The sequence below is a fragment of the Watersipora subatra genome, chromosome 1, assembly GCF_963576615.1.
Source record: "Watersipora subatra chromosome 1, tzWatSuba1.1, whole genome shotgun sequence".
Taxonomy (NCBI): domain Eukaryota; kingdom Metazoa; phylum Bryozoa; class Gymnolaemata; order Cheilostomatida; family Watersiporidae; genus Watersipora; species Watersipora subatra.
The window spans coordinates 26,300,104-26,322,721 of NC_088708.1; the positions used below are offsets into that span (position 1 = coordinate 26,300,104).

Consider the following 22,618-nt stretch of genomic DNA (forward strand, 5'->3'; position numbering starts at 1 on the left):
CATGTTTGACTGTATATAGTTTTACCTATAGCGTTTAAAATACCTTTCTCTGTTAAGAGAATGGATGTTAGGTGGAGCATTGTTAAAGGAGCTAGCAATTATATTTTTAAAACTAGTCTAAAAAGTCTGGACAGAAAATTTATTTGTATTTAACATATAACAAAATTTACCATTATAACTTTCAAACTACATATCATGAGAGAAGTGTTTTGTGTAGTTGAAATATATTTGAAAAAAAATGAAAACAACTGTAAAGGTTTTAAAACTTTGTCAAACAACAGTAACTTTCAAGCTATTAGCCTGGCACATTGCCAATGAAAAATTGCAGTAAGCTGCTAGGCTTCTAATGACGGTACTCCATGACATTGCGTCAGCATTGTTGCCCAGTTAAGCTATTTTAATAATAGCTATAGCCGAAATGCAGACAGACATGCGACACACGGACATACTTTGAGATATATATAGATAGTGTTAAGAGGTCCTATGCAACTTGTTTATATCACGTAAGATGAAATGAGTTTAAATTATCACAATGTGCAGTATTTCAATTGTTTGCAGTAATTGCAGCATGTAAAATAATTTCAAATTTTTCAACGGCTTTTAATTTCGCTATTTTTAATATTAAAATAATTTAGAAATGTTTTAAATGCATAAACATTGTTCTCTGAGAACATTTGATAAAAAACAGTGAATTAACACTGTTGCGTTTGTTTGCCTCGTTGATACCTTGACTCCCCAACATCTGCCAGCAATGTCACACTCCAGCCAGTAGCAAGTTTACAAAACCCAATATAAAATAGTAATCAGAACATAATTACAGAACACTCTAGACTCTAGACAATAACGCTTGATGATTTTTCCAAGCATTCAGATGGCTCACCTGGTTCATTGCTAATGATTTCGTTCATCATCGTGTGCAGCAAAAGTAGCTGACCCACTTGTCATGATATCATAGAGTTATGTTGTGCTGAAATTTTGTATCAAAATGTCAACAAATGTATATTAGTGGCTTTGAATACACTAATGTTATTGTATTAAATGAATTGAGAATTATCTAATGAGACAGATGAAGTTGCTCATATTTACATCGTGAGTTAACATTGCTTACTTATATTTATATCAGAGCAAACAAGTGTCTCGTAGTAAGGGTCCTGTAGTGAATGTCACGAAGTAAGTGTCCCATAGTAAGTGTCCCGTAGTAAGTGTCCCGTAGTAAATGTCCTGTAGGAAGTGTCCCGTAGTAAGGGTCCTGTAGTGAATGTCCCGAAGTAAGTGTCCCGAAGTGAGTGTCTTGTAGTAAGCGTCCCGTAGTAAGTGTCCCGTAGTAAGTGTCCCGAAGTAAGTGTCCCGAAGTGAGTGTCTTGTAGTGAGTGTTCCATAGTAAGTGTCTCGTAGTAAGTGTCCCGTAGTAAGTGTCTCGTAGTAAGTGTCTCGTAGTAAGTGTCCCGTAGTAAGTGTCTCGAAGTAAGTGTCCCGTAGTAAGTGTCCCGAAGTAAGTGTTCCGTAGTAAGTGTCCCAAAGTAAGTGTCCCGAAGTAAGTGTCTCATAGAAAGTGTCCCAAAGTAAGTGTCCCGTAGTAAGTGTCTCGTAGTGATTGTCCCGAAGTAAGTGCCCTGTAGTAAATGTCCCGCAGTAAGTGTCCCGTAGTGAATGTCCCGAAGTAAGTGTCTCATAGTGAGTGTCCTGTAGTAAATTTCATGTAGTAATTAACCTGTAGAAAGTGTCCTACAGTAAGTGTCCTGTAGCAAATGTCGCGTAGCACACCTACTACCTGTTCTGTAGTAAATGTGCTAAGAGTCCTGCAGTACCTACACTGTAGTGTCTCGTAGTAAGTAGGCTGAAACTCCGCCCACATCTTGAATTTGTAATCTTCGCAGATTTTTATCTTAATAGGTTTAGAAGAATGTAGCCAGAACTCTTATTGCTACCTGTCTGTATATGACTATTAGCAGCTAGCAGTCAGATTACTAGATTCAAATGGGACCTGCAGACATTAGCTGTCCTGAGAGTTGTCTCTTTTTAAATGAACAGCCTGACATAATGGGCCACTCAAAAGGTAGACTATGACTGACTTATTAATCTCATTACTTTCAAATAAGCAGCCTGAAATAAAAGATTGTCTCCGGCTTGCCCAAAATTAATCCCTGTCAAATTGGTAGAGTTCATAGCTTTGCTTCAGCGTAAAAGCTATCAGTCACGTACTGTGTCATTTTGAAGATGTTTCACACAGCTATTAGCAAGATGATCTTTCGCCTTGAGATGGTGATTTAACACCAGATTGATAGCTTCCTGTACACTACCTACTCTCCATTTTACTTTTGAAAATTTCAAAGCCTTCCACAAAAATTTTTTATATTGCTGGCAGCAATGTACACCTAGATGTATACTCTTGCTAAAACAATATATGGCTAGTAGCAGCTAGCAGTCAGATTATTAGATTCAAATTGGACCTGCAGACAGTAGCTGACCTGAGCTAACAATCATAATGTGTTGATGTACTTTTCAGAGGCTATCGTAGCGCATTCAACACAATGATTGGTTTTGCTGCAGTTAATGACAGGAAGTACGGACATGTATCGCCACGAGTAGCTGATACCAGAATGGTAACGTATGCAAACATGAGATTAATTGTAATTGTTTTTAGCCTTTCTATCCGCTTCTTATCGGCTTTCCCTTCTTCGCTTTCACTGAACAGTAGGCAAGCCTCAGGCATGATTATCCCACGTCTGTGCATAATTCACTTAATTGCCCTCCTGTTTTGATTGGTCACTTAGTCACAAGTTATGCAGCTAATTGGCTGCGCGAACTAAAAGACAGTTTCCTATTGGCTCAATTGAATCAATAGAAGATCAGTCACGCAATCGCCTCTAATTTACCGCTTGCAATCGTTACATGAGTTATCACGAGCCGTATGACAAGTATTGTTTGTTGAGAATGCGTAGTGACAAATGCTAGGGAGAGCATAATACTGATAGCATAGTTAGCCGTCACAACTAACAACTCGAGGGAGGTACCAGAAAGGGTTATTTACGGCGTCATTATCCTAGCCCGCAGGTAACATCTCTCTTACATACTAATATCTATGAAGAAGCTTGTCGCTTCCTTTGTAAATATATTAATGCATTCTGTTTGTTGCACCTTAGTTATCACGTAAGCATATCCTTCATGTTGTGTAGGGGATTATCTTAGCTATAAATATGGTGCACTCACAAGATAGGCGGTGATGTTTTTTTCGTGTACAGATTTTCCATGAATGTGTTTCCATAAAGAAGCTGCAATGACTTGAGTAGCATTGGTGACCCAGGTAAATAGGATAGGTATGTTATACTTTTAACCCTTAATTCTAAACTGTACTGGCCTCCTTAAGAAGCACGTGTAGTTACTCCAACGTCATTGGTTAACAGCACAGCGCATTCTTGGCTTTATAATCTGACAGAAGTCCTACCTGACATTGCCAGATATTTACCCTTATTACGAGGTGCTGTCGGATGCTCTAACTAGCATCTCCCACTGTGTGACTAATTGTGAAATTCTGACCTGGTGAAAACTACTGCTGACCTCTAAGTGATCCAAGAGTATGACATAGTGTATAATTTACTGTAAGGGTTTGGCATTGTGACTTCACACGCTTTAGTTCGTCTCCTTTAAAAATAATATATTATTGTTATTATTACTATATCACTTGGTAACTGGAATTATGGTCTTTCACTTGTCATTACGAACAAGAACAGCAGGTGGGCACCAACAACAAAACACCTTGTATTGAGGGGTTGGCATATTCGTTCATGTACTATATGGCCAGCACATACTACATGGCCTGCACATACCATATGGCCAGCAAACATTATATGGCCAGCGTGCTTGATAGTGTCAACATGTGCCAAAAACATTCCAAAAAATCATTTTTGCATTGAGCCCTTAGTAGAAGTCACCAGATATGCTTAGTAGAAGTCACCAGATATGCAGGCACACCAAAAAATTCCATGTAACAACTTTAAGGGAGGCTCACGATTTTCTGGAAACTCATTCAGGCGAAGTGAGCAAGGTTTTTGGTGATTCTCGATTGTAGATTATGAGCATGCATTTGAGTCTCTGCACAACATAGAACAAGTTTTGTGATCTTCACAAGTATTTAAGATAGTGTTTAGCATCTATGGTTTGTCACCTAGTCATTTCGAGTTTGACCACTCTAACTTTTACCTAGTTGTTTAGAGTCTGACCACTCTAACTAACCAGCCAACTGTCATTAGAAGCGTCTAATCAAGCAATTGCATGTCTATCTATCCAAGGTAATTAGTCTAGCGTAACCCTTGCATGGTTGCCACCATCTAGTCAGTTGGTATGCTCAAATCCAATGTTTGAAACTGATCTTCATATCTTGGAGCTGATGCCTGCAGACCGGTACTCGTTGTGGTCAGCATTTCAGAGTCATTACTCATTGGAGGTATTCGATAACCGTTCTCCTATCGTAGCCTAGGTTACACTTGAAGTAATTTTGAATCTATGCGAGTTAAACCTATGCGCTAAAATTGTACAAAGACTCAACCACTTTACAAAGGTCAGAAGATGCTTGACATTTTAGTCATTTATAACTCGGGTGTTGACATGACGAGGTTTGTCTGTTGAGCCACGAGCCTCGCTTCCAGCCAATATTCTCCTTTGCAATTGCAAACCCCGACCACCATTTTTACCTTTTCAAGCGTTCTAATCAATGAAAAGATGCAGCGGTGACAGAGAGCTCATTGTTGAAAATATGAAGCAGTCTTTTTGTCGTGAAAAGATGACAAGCTGTCCTTCTGTCAACTACGACTCTATATGCTTTTGAAATTGATATTCTGAGCACTAATCGATTCTTGGTTCTTTGAAAGCGGAAAATGGTTGCCTTACGCCAGCATATCAAATAAGATATTAGGCAAATATGATTACTAGTGTGCACAACTAGAATAATGTGATCAATATTTTGCCTGCTATTGACAGGCTGATAATTAGCTAACACCATACTACGATGCTGGCACCACGTCACAACAGCTAGCCATATACAACAGCGCTGGCAGCGAGGGCCGACCTAGTCTTGCTTTAGGCATCGCTTGGCTCATTTACGATGTTCACGCGTGTGTTACTAGGGCACTTGTTTGTCTTAAACATTACAGACAAGACAAATTAAATAAAGGAACTTTGTGGTGAAGGGCTTGCTCTGCTGTGGTTTGTCTATCTAATGGACAAGTCTTTGAATGATTCAGATGCTAGTATTTACTATGTTTCCATGACGGGCCTGATTCGCAAATTTGAGCCAATCCGCATCATGGAAACTGGCATAAATCCGCAAGCTAAGCTAGTTTTGTGATTCGAGAAACTTTATCGAATCCATCATATTTGCGAATAATGGAAACAGCACTCGGCGAATGATGCGCATTAAAATACTGCGCAAGCTATTCAATTTTAAATATTTTCGCTAATTATTAACTTATAGCTTACAATTCCTTACCTTTTTCAACAAAGAGCCGGATTCAATCCGCATCATGCGAATGTCCATAGAAACACTTAATTCGCACGGTAACGCACAACTCCAAATTCACATGATGTGAGTCATGAAAACATAGTGATAATTTTGTGGTATTCTCTTTACTCTTCTTAAGGCTGGTTCACACTATGTTGGAGTTATCCTTTCGGTGTTTGTGGGCAACTATGCGCACCATAAACCTATAGCATCAACAAAGCAACGCAGATACATGTATGTTGGGAAAGCTTGAAGCTGTTAAACTTTTCCGATATTTTGCCAATTATCGACGACAGCCCGTACAATGTGTGCCAATTCAGTGATGGTAATTCGTGTCGTGAATAGCATGATTGGTTTATTTCCATTTAGGATAGTTGCTGCGGGACTAGTATTTGATTCCAGCACGCAAAACAGAAAGTTACTTTGAGGAAAATTGAAAAGAAAAATGAGAACACTCCGTCATTGAGTATTCACTGATGCAAAGGTGAATGGGTTTGTGATAGTGTAAACATCGTTATCATAGACGATCATCGAAGTATTGCAGTAGCAACGCCTAGATACAGCGATATAATGTGAGCCAGCCTTTAACACAATGTATCAGCACCAATCTGCATGAATCTCTCTGGTGGTTAATTTCTTTCAACTTTGATTTTGGTGTACCAATTAAATCCTTGCTGAAGCATTTTGTACTGCTCAAGGCGGGTGCCATTGAATCAGATATTATAATTCGCCTACACTACTGTTATCCTGTTATCGTCAACAGAGTTTGTTAGCTAGTGTGTGGCTTTAAACGACCAAGGCTTTCTTGTTGAGAATAGTATGGACACACCTTTGACTGGCCGATGATGAAATGCATGAAAGGCTAAACAAGCCTGGTTTATTAATTAAACAGCAATTGGTAATTAAACTAGAAGATTCGCTTAATTTAGTTTTGTTCCAGAAAGCTTTTGTTACATAACATTATTAAATACGAAAGTGGCAATTGATACAAAGCTTGTGTCAACCTACCATAAATCTCTATTTGAATGGCACCTTTATTTGAACCCCACCTCTAATAGAACATCACTCTTGAAGAACTGTGGATAAATACAACACCACTCTTCAATTGAACGCTACCTCCATTTGCCTACCACTTTGACATATTTTGATCTTCACGAACCCATCATAGAAACTGATCAGAAATGTGTCAACAAATTAGTACTAATAATGACTTGGTTATATCAATAACAATTAATTTTTCTCATTGTTGCTGTAGTAGTAGCTGTGATTTTAGTGACTGGTATACCTGAGAATAACAATTATCACAATCATCAGAACTACACTCTGATTCAAAGTCACTAAGGTCTAAATCCTATCCATTGTTTTCAGATCTATCCATAATGTGGTTTACAATCTGACCTGAAGACTTTGAAGCATTTTTTTTATGAATGAGCAGAATACTCTTCAGGAACACCGTACGATGTAGTAGTAGCCGTTGGTATGGCATGTTCTAACATTAAAACGTTAAAAATGTCTTCAAAAATTAAAAACATGTAGCCCTACGTTTTGAACTTCAAATCTTTACGGTTTGTTATTTAAAACATTGAAAGCGACACCATAAAAATACAAACAACAGCACCATGCTAATATTTTATAATCAAAGTAGTTCCTTTTTTATTTCAGTGTGATACTTCAACATTTATGATAAGCGGTCTAGCAAAAATGCTGAAGCCAACAGCAATTAATGTTGATTCGCCCTAAGGAGAGTGTAAAATGTAAGCGACATTAGCATCGCTTCGCCCAAGGAGGGCTAAATTGATCTTTCCAAAATTCTGACAAGCTACTCGAAAAATACAACGCCACCCTTTATTTGAACGCCACCTCTAATTAAACGCCATTATAGGACAAGAGTTGAAAAATAGAGCTTCATGACATCCAAATAGAGGTTGAACGGTCACTCTCATAATCTAGCTAAGAACCGTCAGGTTATGGGCAGGTTTTTGTACAGCTCCACTAGGTACAAACTTATAAACAATGTTTTGTGTTGAGCTTCTATTTTAATATTTCTGTCATATAACAGACAAAATTCATACTATACCTCCTTTTCATTATGCAAGCCTTAGAGACAAGCCCGAGACAAGTCCATTGTTCTCTCTCTTTGATGGGGGCCTTCAAGTTAAACTGCTCCTATCATGTCATTGTAGCTATTTCTATCGATTCATTATAGGCAGGGGAGGATAATTTCCTGTTTTCATAACCGATCTCAAGCAAATGCATTTCTAAAGAGTTCCTCACTTTTTTGCCTTAACCGTGATTTTTCTAAGCAGCGCTACTCTTACTCTGATTTTAAGTTAATCTTACATAATGAAACACAAAAGCGATATCAACTTCAACATTTTTTAGAATACTGCGTTTTCATGCTTAGCAGGAAGCATATTTGTTTTGTCTTTCAATTAACTGGAGAATGCAAATGTATAAAATCTCTAATATTCATAGGATGGTATGTATGAATCCAATTGCCTGAAGAATGTGTTCAGTAAAGTTTCTAATAGATTCAATAATATTTAAAGATTTCAATGTGCAGTATTAAGTCTGCATTCGATTTAGTGTTTCGCAATCACAAGTGCTGCCATTCAAAAATAGATTTTATACAAATAATTTCATGTAATTAGAATCTAAAACTTAAAACATCAATAGGTGATTATTATTAATTGGTAAAGTTCACATAACCTTCATAAAGTGAATTTCTTTTGCTGTCACTCTATGGCAAAAATTACTAATTTAATTGATAGTGTAAAATATTTACCCTTAATCACATAGCCTGTGAATTGAACTTTTTTAGCCATAACAAGTATGTCAACAAGTGGAAAACTTGGGTTACATACAATCTCCTAGGAATGCATTAAACAAAACAGCAACAGCTTGGTTCAGTAGGCTTGGTTTGGACCAATGTCTGCTACGCCTTGTTATACAAACTAATGCAGGTGTGCGATCGATGTGAACCAAATAACTATGAAATCGCAGGGTGGTGCAACTAAATCATGCACGCTCTCCGCAAGAGCATTGTCTGGTGCGGTTCTACACGTAGTAGTGGGTTCGCTACGCTAGGCTAAGAGTGATGTGAATCGAGTGCGCCGGTGTAATTTCGGGCTCACTATGTGGTTTTGTCTCTCTACCGCGAAAGAGATGAGTCAAGGACTTTGTTCATTTATTAACAATGTAAGGTCTTCATTTTCACGTTTTTTTTGTAGTTATTATATCTGGTATGAATATGGAGAATTTCGCCACTCACGATAAAATACAATTTATGGTAGAGTTACCGAAATATTAAGTTTGATACGACACAAGCATTACAGTACAAACACTACAAAAACAAAAAACTACAAAAAACAAAGCCCCTATTTTGGGCTTCCTCCGTAGCTTATTTCCTTTTACTAAATCTTTTTAACAATAGTAAAACGGCAACTCGTCTTTTTTGTCTGTTGCAGACGCCATCTTTAATAGATTTAAATGGCAGAACACACTAGTAATGATGTCACATGATTTTTTGAAACTGGCCCAAATACAATTTGCACGAAGTCATGCACTCTTTGCGAATTGCTTGCTGTATCGCAAATAGTCAGGGATATAACTGCGTGCGGATTGAAAATGAATGATTGATCATCTGATAAGATTGATTTAACCAGGCCTTACAGAGGAGAGCTTCAAAGACGAAGTGTGGTAGAACTTTGTTTAGACAGTCAACTCAATAGCTGTTGTGACGCTTCAATGTGGCACTCTACTCTCAATTATTAATCAGAGAAATGGCTGCTGCCTCTATTAGGGCTGACCAACTTCTTATCATCGGCTGCTCACACCTTCAGCGCACATACAATATAATTATTACTTGTTTACGGCTCTTAGGTCATAACAGTTCTCATACACGTTCCATGGGGAATCTGTCGCGGTCAGCTTTCTGACAATTGGCGCCCTCTGGTGCTACTTGCTATTTATGTGACTAGCTAGATGATGACTTTACAGGCACAAACCATTTTACCTGCGCGGTAAATGCCAACTAGCTCTTGCTCAATTCGCCCAGAACAAATGCTTGTCGTTCCTGCGACGTCTGCGATTTTATTCTAGAGCCACTTGCTGAGTTCCCCGTCGAGCTGATGAGGCATATTATAAGACAAATCAGTTTTAATGAATTGAAATGATTCGTGTGGCTCTGCCTACTTCAGTTTGTTGTATACTGATTCATAGACTGTCATAGAATGGGAAAAGTTCATTTTCATTCTGGCTACTTAGTCACCAGTTTACCAACTTGACTTGGAGCTGACTTATTTCAAAGCTCGCTGTTTTACATAATGAATAGATTTCCTGGAATCAGCCAGGTCAGGTGTTATGCACTTAGCGATGAACTTGAACAAAACTTTAGTAGATTTTATCAGAACGTGTCAGTATTTTTTCATAATTTGCGATTGTTTTGGCTGTTTGAGATGACCTGACTCCCATGATGTTTCAAGATTTATAAAGTCGACAAAACTTGATTGCTGTTAAAACGCGTGGAAGACAAATATGTGCTGAAATACCGCCTCTAGTTGTTATCGTTGCTTTAGCTAGTTGCTATAACAGCTATAGTTGCTATAACAGCTATAGTTGATATTAGCTATTGCTTTCCATCTGCAGTATTAAGCGTTTCTATTCTGTCAGTCTCTTTGCAACTATGAATGTCATAATTGCACTTTTGCTTGATCGGAACGTTTTAAATGGAATCAAGTTTTGTTGATTTTAATCTTGAAACATCCTGGCAGTTAGATCACCTCAAACATCAAAAAAAATCGCAAATGATAGAAAAATGCTGATACTTTCTGATAAAACCAACTTCTATCTAGTGTAAGCTCATCTTTAAAGGCAAGCTGTGTATTTCTGTTATTCTACCTTTCATTACACCGGATCGAGAAACTGCATCTAGTCTGATATGGTTGCATCCTACGCGCTATTTGATAAGATATCGTGAACTTTGATAAGATTTCGCATCTAGTGGTACATAACTGGTTTGTTTACTTATTACAAAAACGGAACAACAAATTATAAATAAGTTTGAAAAATTTGTTCAAAGAACAAAGTTGGTTCAGTTTATTCTTCACACACGCATAATGATTTGACAAATTTTCTACTTCACTATTCTGTACCAAGTCTATATTACATTTCTGAATAGCAAAAAGTAACTGAAATCCATCTATATGTATATGATATACTTTATCCATCGTATATGTATATGTAATTTCCTCTTTACGTGCACTCTATAAATTTATCGTTTACATGATAAAAAGTATAAAGCGATTAGCTGGTCTCAGGACAAACTATTCTAAATGTTTCAAGGGAACGTCGAATACTCTGCGTCAGTAATGACACTTTGTGTGTCGTGCCATATATAGATGCACCATTTTTTCTGTGAGGTATAAACTAATCATATGTTAGGTACGCCTCAATGTATGTTGCATTTAGATCCCACCAGTAGTTAGCCTATGGGAATACACTGCCAAGTATTCAGGAAGAAGAGGAGGGTACATACGGTAGCTTGTGGTAAGGCCTGACTACACACACTGACTGACGAAATGCTTCTTTTATGCCGCCAAGGCTCTGGCGATATGTCAGCAACTCGCTGTCACTATCTCACCCTGAAATGAATGTGTAGGTCTACTTCGGTAGAGACGACTGAGGCAGCTGCAATTTGCTAAAATAGTTCATTGATATGATCTCGATTTGATGTTATTCATTTTCAAATTGCGTCCAAGATTAGTTTATGAACAGCGACAACCATGTGACTTCATAGAAACATCAATTTATATATGAAAATGGACATTCTTGCTTGTAACAGCTATATAAAAGCTACCAGCATAAATTGGAACTGTTTATAAAACATTTCAAAGAATTCACTTGGCAATTAAATCTGTTCAATCACCTTTTTTCCATAGTTAAATTTGTTTCATGAACTTGAACCATTTTCTTTCCATCTGTCTGTTTTTATCATTAATCTATAGCAACAACCTTCAAAAAACAACACATCTTACAGGATTTGACCAGTGACTATCAGCTTGGTGAGCCAACATTCTAACACCAGCACCAATCGGTCTTCATCTGTTATTACAGAAGGCTTGTGCAGCTACTTATTCGCTGTGTTTCATTAGCAAACCTGATGATCTGTTGCAACACCTCGGACTGCCCCCCCCCTCCAGCCCAGGCTCCCATGCCCCATACCGCCTCCTTAATAGTTATAACAATAAAACAAGAATAAATTGTATTTAAACTAACTCGATCAAATTTTGTGGTTAATATTTTTCTTATATTCAGTGGTTGGCTGACGAAAATAGCATGTGTTTTAATCAAATGATCTTGTGTCCATTACATACAGTTATTCGGGCCGTGGCTCATCACTGCTAAATAATGAGTATGGTTGAACTTTGGGTGCCTCCACATTTCTACACATAGCGTACGCATATGCTGCTTAGATTCCATTGGATTCCATTGGCATACCCTCATAATTGTAGAATGATAATGGTAGTTTTTGCGATGATTGGTGTAGGATAGCCAGGTTAGCGTCAGGATGGAGTTAGGATGGCCTCATTAGCAATAGGTAGTTGAGTGTCTCTCGATGCACCGTTATAAACCCTGGGATCTTTGTAAACAGTTTGTATGTTGGCTATAACAGGTGACAACTTGCCATATCGGTTTGCACGCCATCATTGGTTTGTCATCATCATAGTAGTGTGTCCTTGCATACCTGAAAATGGTATGTAGAGATACTTCCAAGTTTATGAATACGGGCTAATCTTGCGGGTTGCGTATCCCCTGTCAGCAAAACCTTTTGTCATGCCTGCTCCGTAGGAGTGTGTGTAGAACTACGAGTAGATGTACGCATGGGAATACGCAAGGAATTACTTGTAGGGAATTATTTTTTATCCCAGAATTCATCTAGGTGTCATCAGCACAAACCAATGCTTCAATATTATTCAAATGTAATAACGTGGTATTTGATATTTTGGTATACGGTGTTCCAGCTACATTTCTTGTGTCACCTTGACTGCATGCAAAAACGGGAGGGTTCCGAGACGGGTTCCTCACAAGTAGTAAGGTTTTTGCCGTTCCATAAAGACACAGAAGCGTAAAGCTTTATTTATGCTGCCTTCCAAGTTAATTATTACATGAGGAATCAATAATAAATATCAATTTCTAAGTGTACTTAAATATGTGATCATATCAAATTCTTATAGATTTTATCAAAAAGTACAGATATTTTTTCATCATTTGAGATTTTGTCTGTTGTTTTAGGCGACTAGACTGCCAGAATGTTTCAAGACTAAAACCGTGACTAAAACAATCGGAAGAACGTGCCAAAAGGGCGTCGATAGTTCGATTTTAATTGCGATCAAGTTTTGTTGATTTTAATCTTGAAACATTCTGGCAGTCAGATCAATTAAATCAACAGACAAAATTTCAAATGGTAGAAAAAATATGATGCTTTCTGATAAAATGTAACTGTCATTTAATGAGTGCATTCCAAATTCATTTGAAAGTCGTTTTAGATTCTGAGCTAGTATGGTCACGCATCATTAAAGCATTCCGTAGAGCTTCTGCACCGAGTCTGCTGTCATGTCTCTTATATTTCAATACACGTACACTTTCAATACACGTACACTTTCAATACACGTACACTTTCAATACACGTACACTTTCAATACACGTACACTTTCGTCACCAACTTTGTTCTCAGATGCACTAGAAAGAAGAGTTTTAAGCGAAACCTTTTAGTTAGTCAGTAGTCATTCTTGCATGAAATCTTTCCATTTGTCTGTCGCTCTCTAACAGTAGATCACAAGTCTTACCATTTCTATAGCTTTTTTCTATCAATGGCCGTCTGATTTGTAGCTTTAAAATTTTAATTGTATTCAATCAATGCATTTATCGATTGTTTGCTAACTGAAAGCTCACTCAGACAATAAGGGTAATACAGAAGAGCCGTTTCCCAGGAGACTTCAACTAACATCCTGCCTGTTGAGAAATGCTCCGTAGCGTTCATTTCTATTTATAAGGAATTAGCGTACTTGTGAATACAGGGAAGAGTCAAGAGGTAATTTGTTGCCGATCTCAAGTTTTAATGAATAAATGTCATTCTATACCAGATCGTTTGTTTAGCTAACTGCGATCTCTGAGCTGTATTGTTATGAGTGAGGTACACTGGTGCGGATTTGAGTCAATCCTATTAAGCTTATTAAGTGAGTTTTCTAGCTTTCATATTTTCATAGAAGTGTTCTGCTACAAAAACTGTATCAAAAATGCAAGCAGATTTGTTGTCATTGTTGGACAGGTAGTATGATGACTCACACAACTAGCTGCATTCACTAGAACTAAACTATAATCGGAGTCTGGCAAATTTATTTTTCAGAAAGTCATAACAAACGTGTACAGTTAGGTAATCTGTAGCTTGTACAGTTAGGCAATCTATAGCTTGTACAGTTAGGCAATCTATAGCTTGTACAGTTAGGTAATCATCAGCTTGTACAGTTAGGTAATCATCAACTTGTACAGTTTAGAGATTACCTAACTGTACATGTTTGTTTTGACTTTTTTCTGAAAAAGAGATTTGGCAGACTTCAATCATAGTTTAGTTCTAGTGAATGCAGCTAGTTGTGTGAAAGTCATCAATCTACCAGTTCAACAATGACAACACATGACACTAGCTTGTACAATAAGGTAATCCCTAGCCTGTAAAGTTAGCTAATCTCTAGCTGCTTGTACAGTTAGGTAATCTCTAGCTTGTACAGTTAGGTAATCACTAGCTTGTACTGTTAGGTAATCTCTAGCTTGTACACTTAGCTAGTCCCTAGCTTGTACAGTTAGGTAATCTCTAGCTTGTACAGTTAGATAATCCCTAGCTTGTACAGTTAGATAATCCCTAGCTTGTACAGTTAGATAATCACTAGCTTGTACAGTTAGGTAATCCCTAGCTTGTACACTTAGCTAGTCCCTAGCTTGTACAGTTAGGTAACCTCTAGCTTGTACAGTTAGGTAACCTCTAGCTTGTACAGTTAGATAATCCCTAGCTTGTACAGTTAGATAATCCCTAGCTTGTACAGTTAGATAATCCCTAGTTTGTACAGTTACGTAGTCTGTAGCTTGTACAGTTAGGTAATCACTAGCTTGTACAGTTAGATAATCCCTAGCTTGTACAGTTAGGTAATCACTAGCTTGTACAGTTAGATAATCCCTAGCTTGTACAGTTAGATAATCCCTAGCTTGTACAGTTAGATAATCCCTAGTTTGTACAGTTAGTTAGTCTGTAGCTTGTACAGTTAGATAATCCCTAGCTTGTACAGTTAGATAATCCCTAGCTTGTACAGTTAGGTAATCCCTAGCTTGTACAGCTAGGTAATCCCTAGCTTGTACAGTTAGGTAATCCCTAGCAGGTACAGTTAAGTAATCAATAATTCTTGAGTAATTTTAGCTGTCAGTAGTTACCATGTTCTTCTAGTTTTCATACCAGATTGTTTCTGTGAGCCAACCAAAAGTTGAACTCACAGCTTGAGAAAATTGATAAAGAGAGACGAGTGCTATGAGATTTATGAAAGAAGCTTTTAATTGTTTCCAATTTGTCAACCCCAAGAATAAGCGCAGCTTGTAGATGCACTTTATCTCATATGTTTCAACAGCTTGCCTTACTTCACAAGTTGGCCTGCTAATTTGTGGGTGGAGGTGCTTACTGCCTGTTGCATTTGCACCAGATAGTCTTACTGGCTGTCAGCTGTTTAAACAAATTATGGCCACGAAAAGCAGCATAGCTTTGCATGATGCTTTGCATTCTCTGTAGGTTATGGTTTATAGAGTTTAATGTTGTGGGTTATTTGGTGCTTCTTTAGATACCGCTGAGTTATCCTTTCCTGTCTTATTGCCATCTCTTTTAATTGCATTTTTTAATGTCAATTAACTTTCAGTAGACCTTAGATTTTTATACTATCTAAGACTAATCGCACTTAATATTTCGTATCAAATGTTACATCTACTGGTAATGTAACTAACAACGCAACAATCGCAACACTCCTGCAAAAAGTTATGAATACAAAAATGCTTTACCAACAGTTGTTGAAAGATTCCATCTTAGCTCTTCAACACGAATTCATTTTTAGGAATTTCAAGTTAACATTAGAGTCACTCGAAGAGAACCGCACCAAAGGCATAAACTCTGGTGCTTCCTCTAATGCTCCGCTAATATGGCCCAAGGCTAGGAATACTTCACAGAATATCCTTGGCTGCAGGTGCAAGCAGTTTTTGTCTCTGTGCTTATAATGCCAAATTTAATAACAGTTCATCTGGATTGCTAAAGGTACAGATGTAAAGGACATTGTGTGGACAGCAGTACCTCTGAGTAAGCTAGGGTTGCAATTAGATTTGTAAGCATGGACTGAAAATATAAAACATTTACGGTATATAGCGGTTTCCTGCTAGGTTCAGTAGAATGCGAGTAGGATGGTTTTGATGCACTGATTTGTTTAATTAAGTTTATTAACCATCAAACCGTGAAATCTACAAAGTATCAAAGGCAACAATAGCTTTAGATTAACAAGAAATACATTAATTCACAAATAATAATAATAATGGCATGCTTCTGTCATGTGGTGACAATGCTTGGTAGTGTTCTCTAGTAGAGAAACACACCGCCAGGACTAGGTTTTTATAAGCTACCTTGGGTGGTCGTAACGCTTATCGAGGGCTTCTTCTGGAACTGTCAGATTAACCTGAAGGGATACATTTTTTGCAACACGTCCAGTCTGACAGAGCCAGGTAACCATTTCACTTGTCCGATGTGCGAAGGACAGAGGTGGATCTTTAACGTGGCCACATTGTCAGTGTGGTACACGGGGGCCTCCAAGTTAAGGTCTAGATCCGAAAGACCCAGCAATTTAGGGTTGAAAGCTTACTGAGAGCTTTTTGTCAGAATGGCATTAAGCAGGGCTCGAACCACCAACCCCATGGTTACAGTCAAAGATGATACCACTAAGCCAGCCTGACACCCCTGGCTGGTAATTCACAATACACATAATAATAATACACAAATTTTCAGAATGCATAAGAAATTATTGCAATTACACTGTATTAAAAAGGCAAGGAAATAATATTAATAAAAAACATACCTTTTGCCATCTGCAAACTCACACTACTGTTACTGCTAGAAAAATGTGATGAAATTATTGGAATTCAGAGTTTACTAATGTTGCTGTAAAGTCAGCTGTGAACTGATTGCTCTTGCTGGGTGGCGGATTGCCAAACACTAAAGCCTGGTTTCCATATGACAGCCTGGTTTCCATATGACGTGCTCGCTAGCACGATTCTAGCAGCGCAGAATAATTCTGTGTGTTTCAATCATTTCGTGATTTCGGTTAGAACCAACGAAAAATTTGTTACGTGTAGCCGTACCTTTACTAACTTATTATTTGACCAAAAATCAACACGTTCAACCAAAACTTCACTAGTTTTGGTTTGAAGCATCTGGCCCTGCATTTATAGACTGCCAAATAATTAAAGTAAACAGCAATGTAATGCCACGACATTGACAGCAAATCCGTTTCCAAGTCTGTGACTGATAGTGATTATTAAAGACAATCTCGGTCTATTATCAGTACTAGAAATGTAGCCCTAAAAACCTAAGACGGCTGTCACTCTTCGCGGAGTAATCAGCAACGCTCCCAAACATCACTAATAAGTTTGTGAAGGTCGCTGGTTGAGCCATGCTTTTGGTTAGCAGAAGTTCAAACTGAGCAAGTTTCAGGTTTTTAACGCAACCCAGTGCCACCAGAATGGATATTTGTATTAAAATAACGAATGTGAAGAAAGAGGTTGTTTTGGTTACCAACTTGAAAAAGGTGACAATGATTTTAAAAGTGACGACAGTGATTTTAAAAGTGACAACAGTGATTTTAAAAGTGGCTATTCTGACGACAACTTTGTGTGGTAGGACCCCACTGCTAAATAACATAGGACTGGTCAACCCAATTTGGACAGATCTCCCCATCCAATCACAAACCAGGTAATGTTGCCCCAAGCAGAGACAATGTCTATCGCTCAAACCTGCCCAAACCAAAACTTGCTTAAGCTAAACTGAGTCATGCGTTGGCAACAAGCCAAATTATTATTTGAGTAAGAATTGGGTTCACTGAGTACATAAACCAAAACCGTTGGGCTATAAGTCTTAGGAAGACCGTAACATGCATGTACCGTGCATGCGATACATGCATGTAACCTCTTACACGTACATAACTTAGACTTGAACATAGTAAGTTACTTACAACTTACAGTAAACCATTTCTAAGCTATAGTGAACACAGACAGCACTTTTACATACGATAAGAGCTTAAGCTTGTTTTTTTTACCGAATTGCTAAAAATGTATAAATTTACTATGATCAGATTCGTTTTCAGTTTCAACGTACAAGCGATAAAAAATCATCTCTTTGTACCTGATGAGATGAAATATAATTATTTTGTTATATTATTTCAAGAAAATGCATTTGATCCATTTGGATACATCTTACACATTATTTTATAGAATTTTCTTAATCTTGACAATATTTTGAATTTATTAGTATATAATTTCTGTTTGTTTATTAGCAACAAAAAGAGAACAACAAATTATAACTAAGTTTGAGAAATTTGTTCAATGAACAAAGGGTTTCTAGTTTATTTTGTACACCTGCACAATCATTTAGTAATTTTTTGACTTCATCTTGATCAGTACCAAGTCCATATTATATTTCCACATTGCAACGAGTAACTTTATGTCCCTCCCTAATATATATATATATATATATATATATATATATATATATATATATATATATATATATATATATATATATATATATATGAGTGAGTAGTATATATAATATATGTATATGTGTGAGTAGTACATGTAATATATGTATATGTGTGAGTAGACTATAGTAGGTTTTACTGTCGCGTAGAAAGCGGAGCGTAAACAAGCAAAATAAAGACATTTGCTGCTAGTAAGAAACTAGAGACATTTTGTCCACTTGTGCAGCCTTCACAACTTTCACAGCTATAAGGAGACAAAGAGACATCCTGCTACTGTTGAATACCTTTGTTTTTTGGAATCTATTAGAACAGTTAAACAAAATGAATCCTTTGTTTAGTTCATATTCCTAGATCATTCAGGACTTTTAACAGCAAACATGTAATATAATTAGTTTATGAATGTATTTTGTCATATGCAAATAACGAGATATAATTTTACAAGACATACTCACGGTCATACCAAAAGGTAAGACGCAAACCATGCGGATTTGGAGTTGTGTTACCGTGTGAATTAAGCGTTTCTATGAAAATTTGCATGATGCGAATTGACTCCGGCGCCTTGTTGAAAAAAGGTAAGGAATTGTACGCTATAAAGTAATAATTAGTGACGCAGCTAGTGACGCACGAGTTAGCGCCACCAACGCGTGAAAATCATTCAAGAAAGGACAACGGAAGTATTGAAAATGTTTAAAACTGAATAGCTGGTGCGGCGTTTTAATGCCCATAATTCGCAAGTGCTGTTTTCATGATTCACAAGCATGATGGATTCGATAAAGTTTTGCAAATTGCAAAACTCACTTAGCTTGCGGATTTATGTCGTTTCCATGATGCTGTTAACTTGCGGATTGGCTCAAGTTTGCGAATTCTGCGCGCGTCATGGAAACATAGTGATGGAGCATCGAGTTATTTTTATTGCTATAGTTGGATATTGTGTGGCACTATTACTTCTTAATTTGTTTTCTATTGTAATAACGCAATGCCGCAGTTTTTTACAACATTTGGCTACTAGAAATTTAATCTTTTAGGCTCACCTCCAAGCAGTAGCTCATTCAGGTACTTCTGCCTTGTAGCCTGTAGTCATGCTTGTCAGTAATTTTTTAAGGAAGTCACTACACATTCTACACATAATGCTGATATCTTAGAGTTAGTTCTTTTTGTTCACAGACTGATTTTTCCGACTCATCTTCAAACATTTAGCCAAATATTTTAATATTTAATAGCACTGTAAGTTTTCATTCTTCTTCTGAAAGATTCTGGAATTAAAATGTTTGTTAGAACTTGTCATTTTTCATTCAAAGTATAAGTAAAACTTATACTTATATTTTACAACTTTTTTTATATTTTATATAATATCAGTCAGATATCTACTTGATTTCATGAAGTATTCTCAAGTGTCCCCAAACCAAAAGATTGGCTTGCTGTAACCGGTGCTATATATGTTATTTTGTTTATACCCTTAATGCTTCAAAACTACTAAATAAGAAAATAAAAACTAACTATTTTGAGGACATGGATATTTCAACTACTTCAAATAGATTCATCCCTGCTATAAAAGCCTGTATTCTAAATATTGCTAGTAACTTCAAATGATGGCTTCTCTTGTCGCTGAAATGGTAAATATTGTTCCGCGAGTGTTTGACCACTAGTGGGCCAATGACCCAATCAACTTCTTCCTAATAGATGAATATCTCGTTACACCTCTGACTCAACATCCCATGATGGGTGACTCATCCCTGATAACTCTTCACTGATGAGGTAAATAGTTGAGCAAGTGGGGCTCATCTTTGGATATATATCTATTGCAGTACAATACAATCGTGGTCAGACCGGCAACACTCGCATAAGCGTCAACAGGATGGGAGGAAAATCAAGCAAAAAACTCACCAAAGAAGATTTGGAATTTTTACTAAACAACACAAGCTTCACAAAGCCTCAGATAAAACAATGGTACAAAGGATTCATGGTGAGTCTAAGCAGCCGTAGAGCAGTATTTCGCTAGCAAATATGCCTTTTAGATACTCTATGCATAAGACAACTTTTTTGATAAAATTCGTAGACTCAGCGTTGTCAACTGATTGACAGAGTTGAGTGCCGGGCGTTCGCTATATTTCCCTAAATTATGCAAATGAGCCCGTTGATCAGACAATCAACTATTCCAGCAGAAGCTGTCATGGGAATTAATCAGAGAAATAGATTTTTACCGAGTCTTAAGCTGTACATGTATATCAATTAGCTAATGATACGCTGTCAGAAGAGAGTATGATACGCTGTCAGAAGAGGGTATGATACGCTGTCAGGAGAGAGTATGATACGCTGTCAGAAGAGAGTATGATATGCTGTCAGAAGAGAGTATGATACGCTGTCAGAAGCAAGTATGATATGCTGTTAGAGGAGAGTATGATACGCTGTCGGAGAAGTGTGCTAAGATTTGTGTTGGGAGGATTGCACAGAAACTGTTATACTGTTGAGAAAATGATACCCAGGAGGTGGATATGCTCGTTTTTTTAAATACCCAGAAAGTTTTATAAAATAAGCCTTTAGAAATTTTCCTTGACCAAAAATCCAATGAAATATTAAAAATAATTTATCAGCGAACTTCAGTGAAGTTTAAAAATGCTACAAATGAATTGAACAGAAATTCCTGTATTACAATTAGACCGCTGCACAATCCAATAAAAAATAAACATACTATATTTAATTCTTTGCTCAACATTAGTTATTTGGTAGAACAGTAATGACCAAGCTGACTTCCAGTTTCGTAGTTCAAATAAAGAGGACTAAACTCCAGATGCTGCGCAGAGCTTCCAGACGTTTTAGATAATTAGCCATTCTCAGCATAAATTACTAAAGAATATTTGTGTAATAATGATAACGAACAATTCCCAGTAGATGTTATTCTCACCCACACTAAAGTTTGTTTTCTCTTTAGCTGGGAAAGTTAGCGGCATAGCAACATAAATTCAATTGACATTAAAGCTGGTACCTAAGAATGAGGGGATGATATGCACCATGTTTCCATGATGCAGTAATCCTCAAGTTTGTGATGGAAACAGCACCTGTGAATGTCATGCAAGCTATTCCATTCTAAACATTTTTCATACTTCAGCCATGCCCATTTTAAAAATGCGCTCTAAGCGAGACGTAAGTGTGTTGCTACCTCTGGCATAGAATTTCTGATCTTTTTTAATTAAGGGCCTGCGTTAACCCGCAACGCGCGAATGCAAACATTGAAACACCTATCATACTGTAACTCAACAGGCACACTAATACAAATCCGCATCATTCTTGTCATGGAAACAGTGATAAAGTTTGTTATGAAAATTCATTGCATGAGTTTGAAAGTTATTTAATTTGCGAAGCATTATGCCATCACTCCGGGAGAGTTTCTGCTGTGAATTCGGAAAGTTCGCTCCAAAATTTTCATAAACTTTGTTCGGTCTTTTATGCCAAGTTATTGTTTTAATTATTTTCTCAAAATAGTCTCCCGGGCTATCGGAATCCTAATTAAGCGCTTAAAACTTTGCTGTCAAATAGTTTAGGCCTAGACTAATGACCAAGTAAATTATATCTGCTAATCATACATCAGAGTGCCACTAGCAGAGTGACTCGTTAGTCTTTTCATAAAACAAGAAACTGACCTGAGGTATTCACTTGATACAAATTAATATAATCAATAAGAACAGGTCAAGAACTCGCTACTACCGGCAGTACAACCACAATCGCTGCCACAAGATAGACTAGCCATACCCATACTACATTTTCCATGCAATTAGCCATATAATGGCTCACATATGAGCATCTTATGTACTAAATGCTTCTCTAGGCTGTTTGTTCAATCGTAACAAACCATCAGCTTTAGCTAGATGATGCTCCCAGTTCTGATCTCTAAGATTATGACGTCCATATAAGAGAATTAGGTTATGCTCATGAGATGCTAGATAAACTTAGTTTTTACTGCAGGATAGTAACAATTATTTAGTTTAAAATAAGAAAAAGATCCTTGGCAAGACATGACAACCGATGAAGTCTGTGATAATAGTCAACATTTTGCATCGTGTCGGCAGCAACTTTGTGCATTCTGAGTTTAATTTTGACAAGGATTGTGCGGGAAGTGTCCAAAAGGTGCCTACATTCTGTCATGTTGACTAGTTGTTGTTCTTAGCTAATAGTAAACAACTTTCAATAACAGATTGGAGTCAGATTCTTTATCTCGTTTTTCATGATAATAATAATATAGTAGTAGCGCTATGACTCAGCTAAATTGGCAATGCTGACAGCACAGTCTGTTACATTT

General features: G+C 37.2%; 1 protein-coding gene across 1 annotated transcript in view; it reads left to right on the forward strand.

The window, feature by feature from the left end:
- The first annotated feature begins 2,907 nt into the window (after positions 1-2,907).
- The window catches only part of LOC137394950 (neuronal calcium sensor 2-like), a 28,315-nt gene continuing 8,604 nt past the window's right edge, over positions 2,908-22,618 (forward strand). Inside the window, exons 1-2 of the mRNA XM_068081729.1 lie at positions 2,908-3,054; positions 20,130-20,287. Of these exons, the coding sequence (XP_067937830.1) occupies positions 20,180-20,287 (108 nt within the window). The 5' untranslated portion in view covers positions 2,908-3,054; positions 20,130-20,179. The remainder of the gene's footprint in view (positions 3,055-20,129; positions 20,288-22,618) is intronic.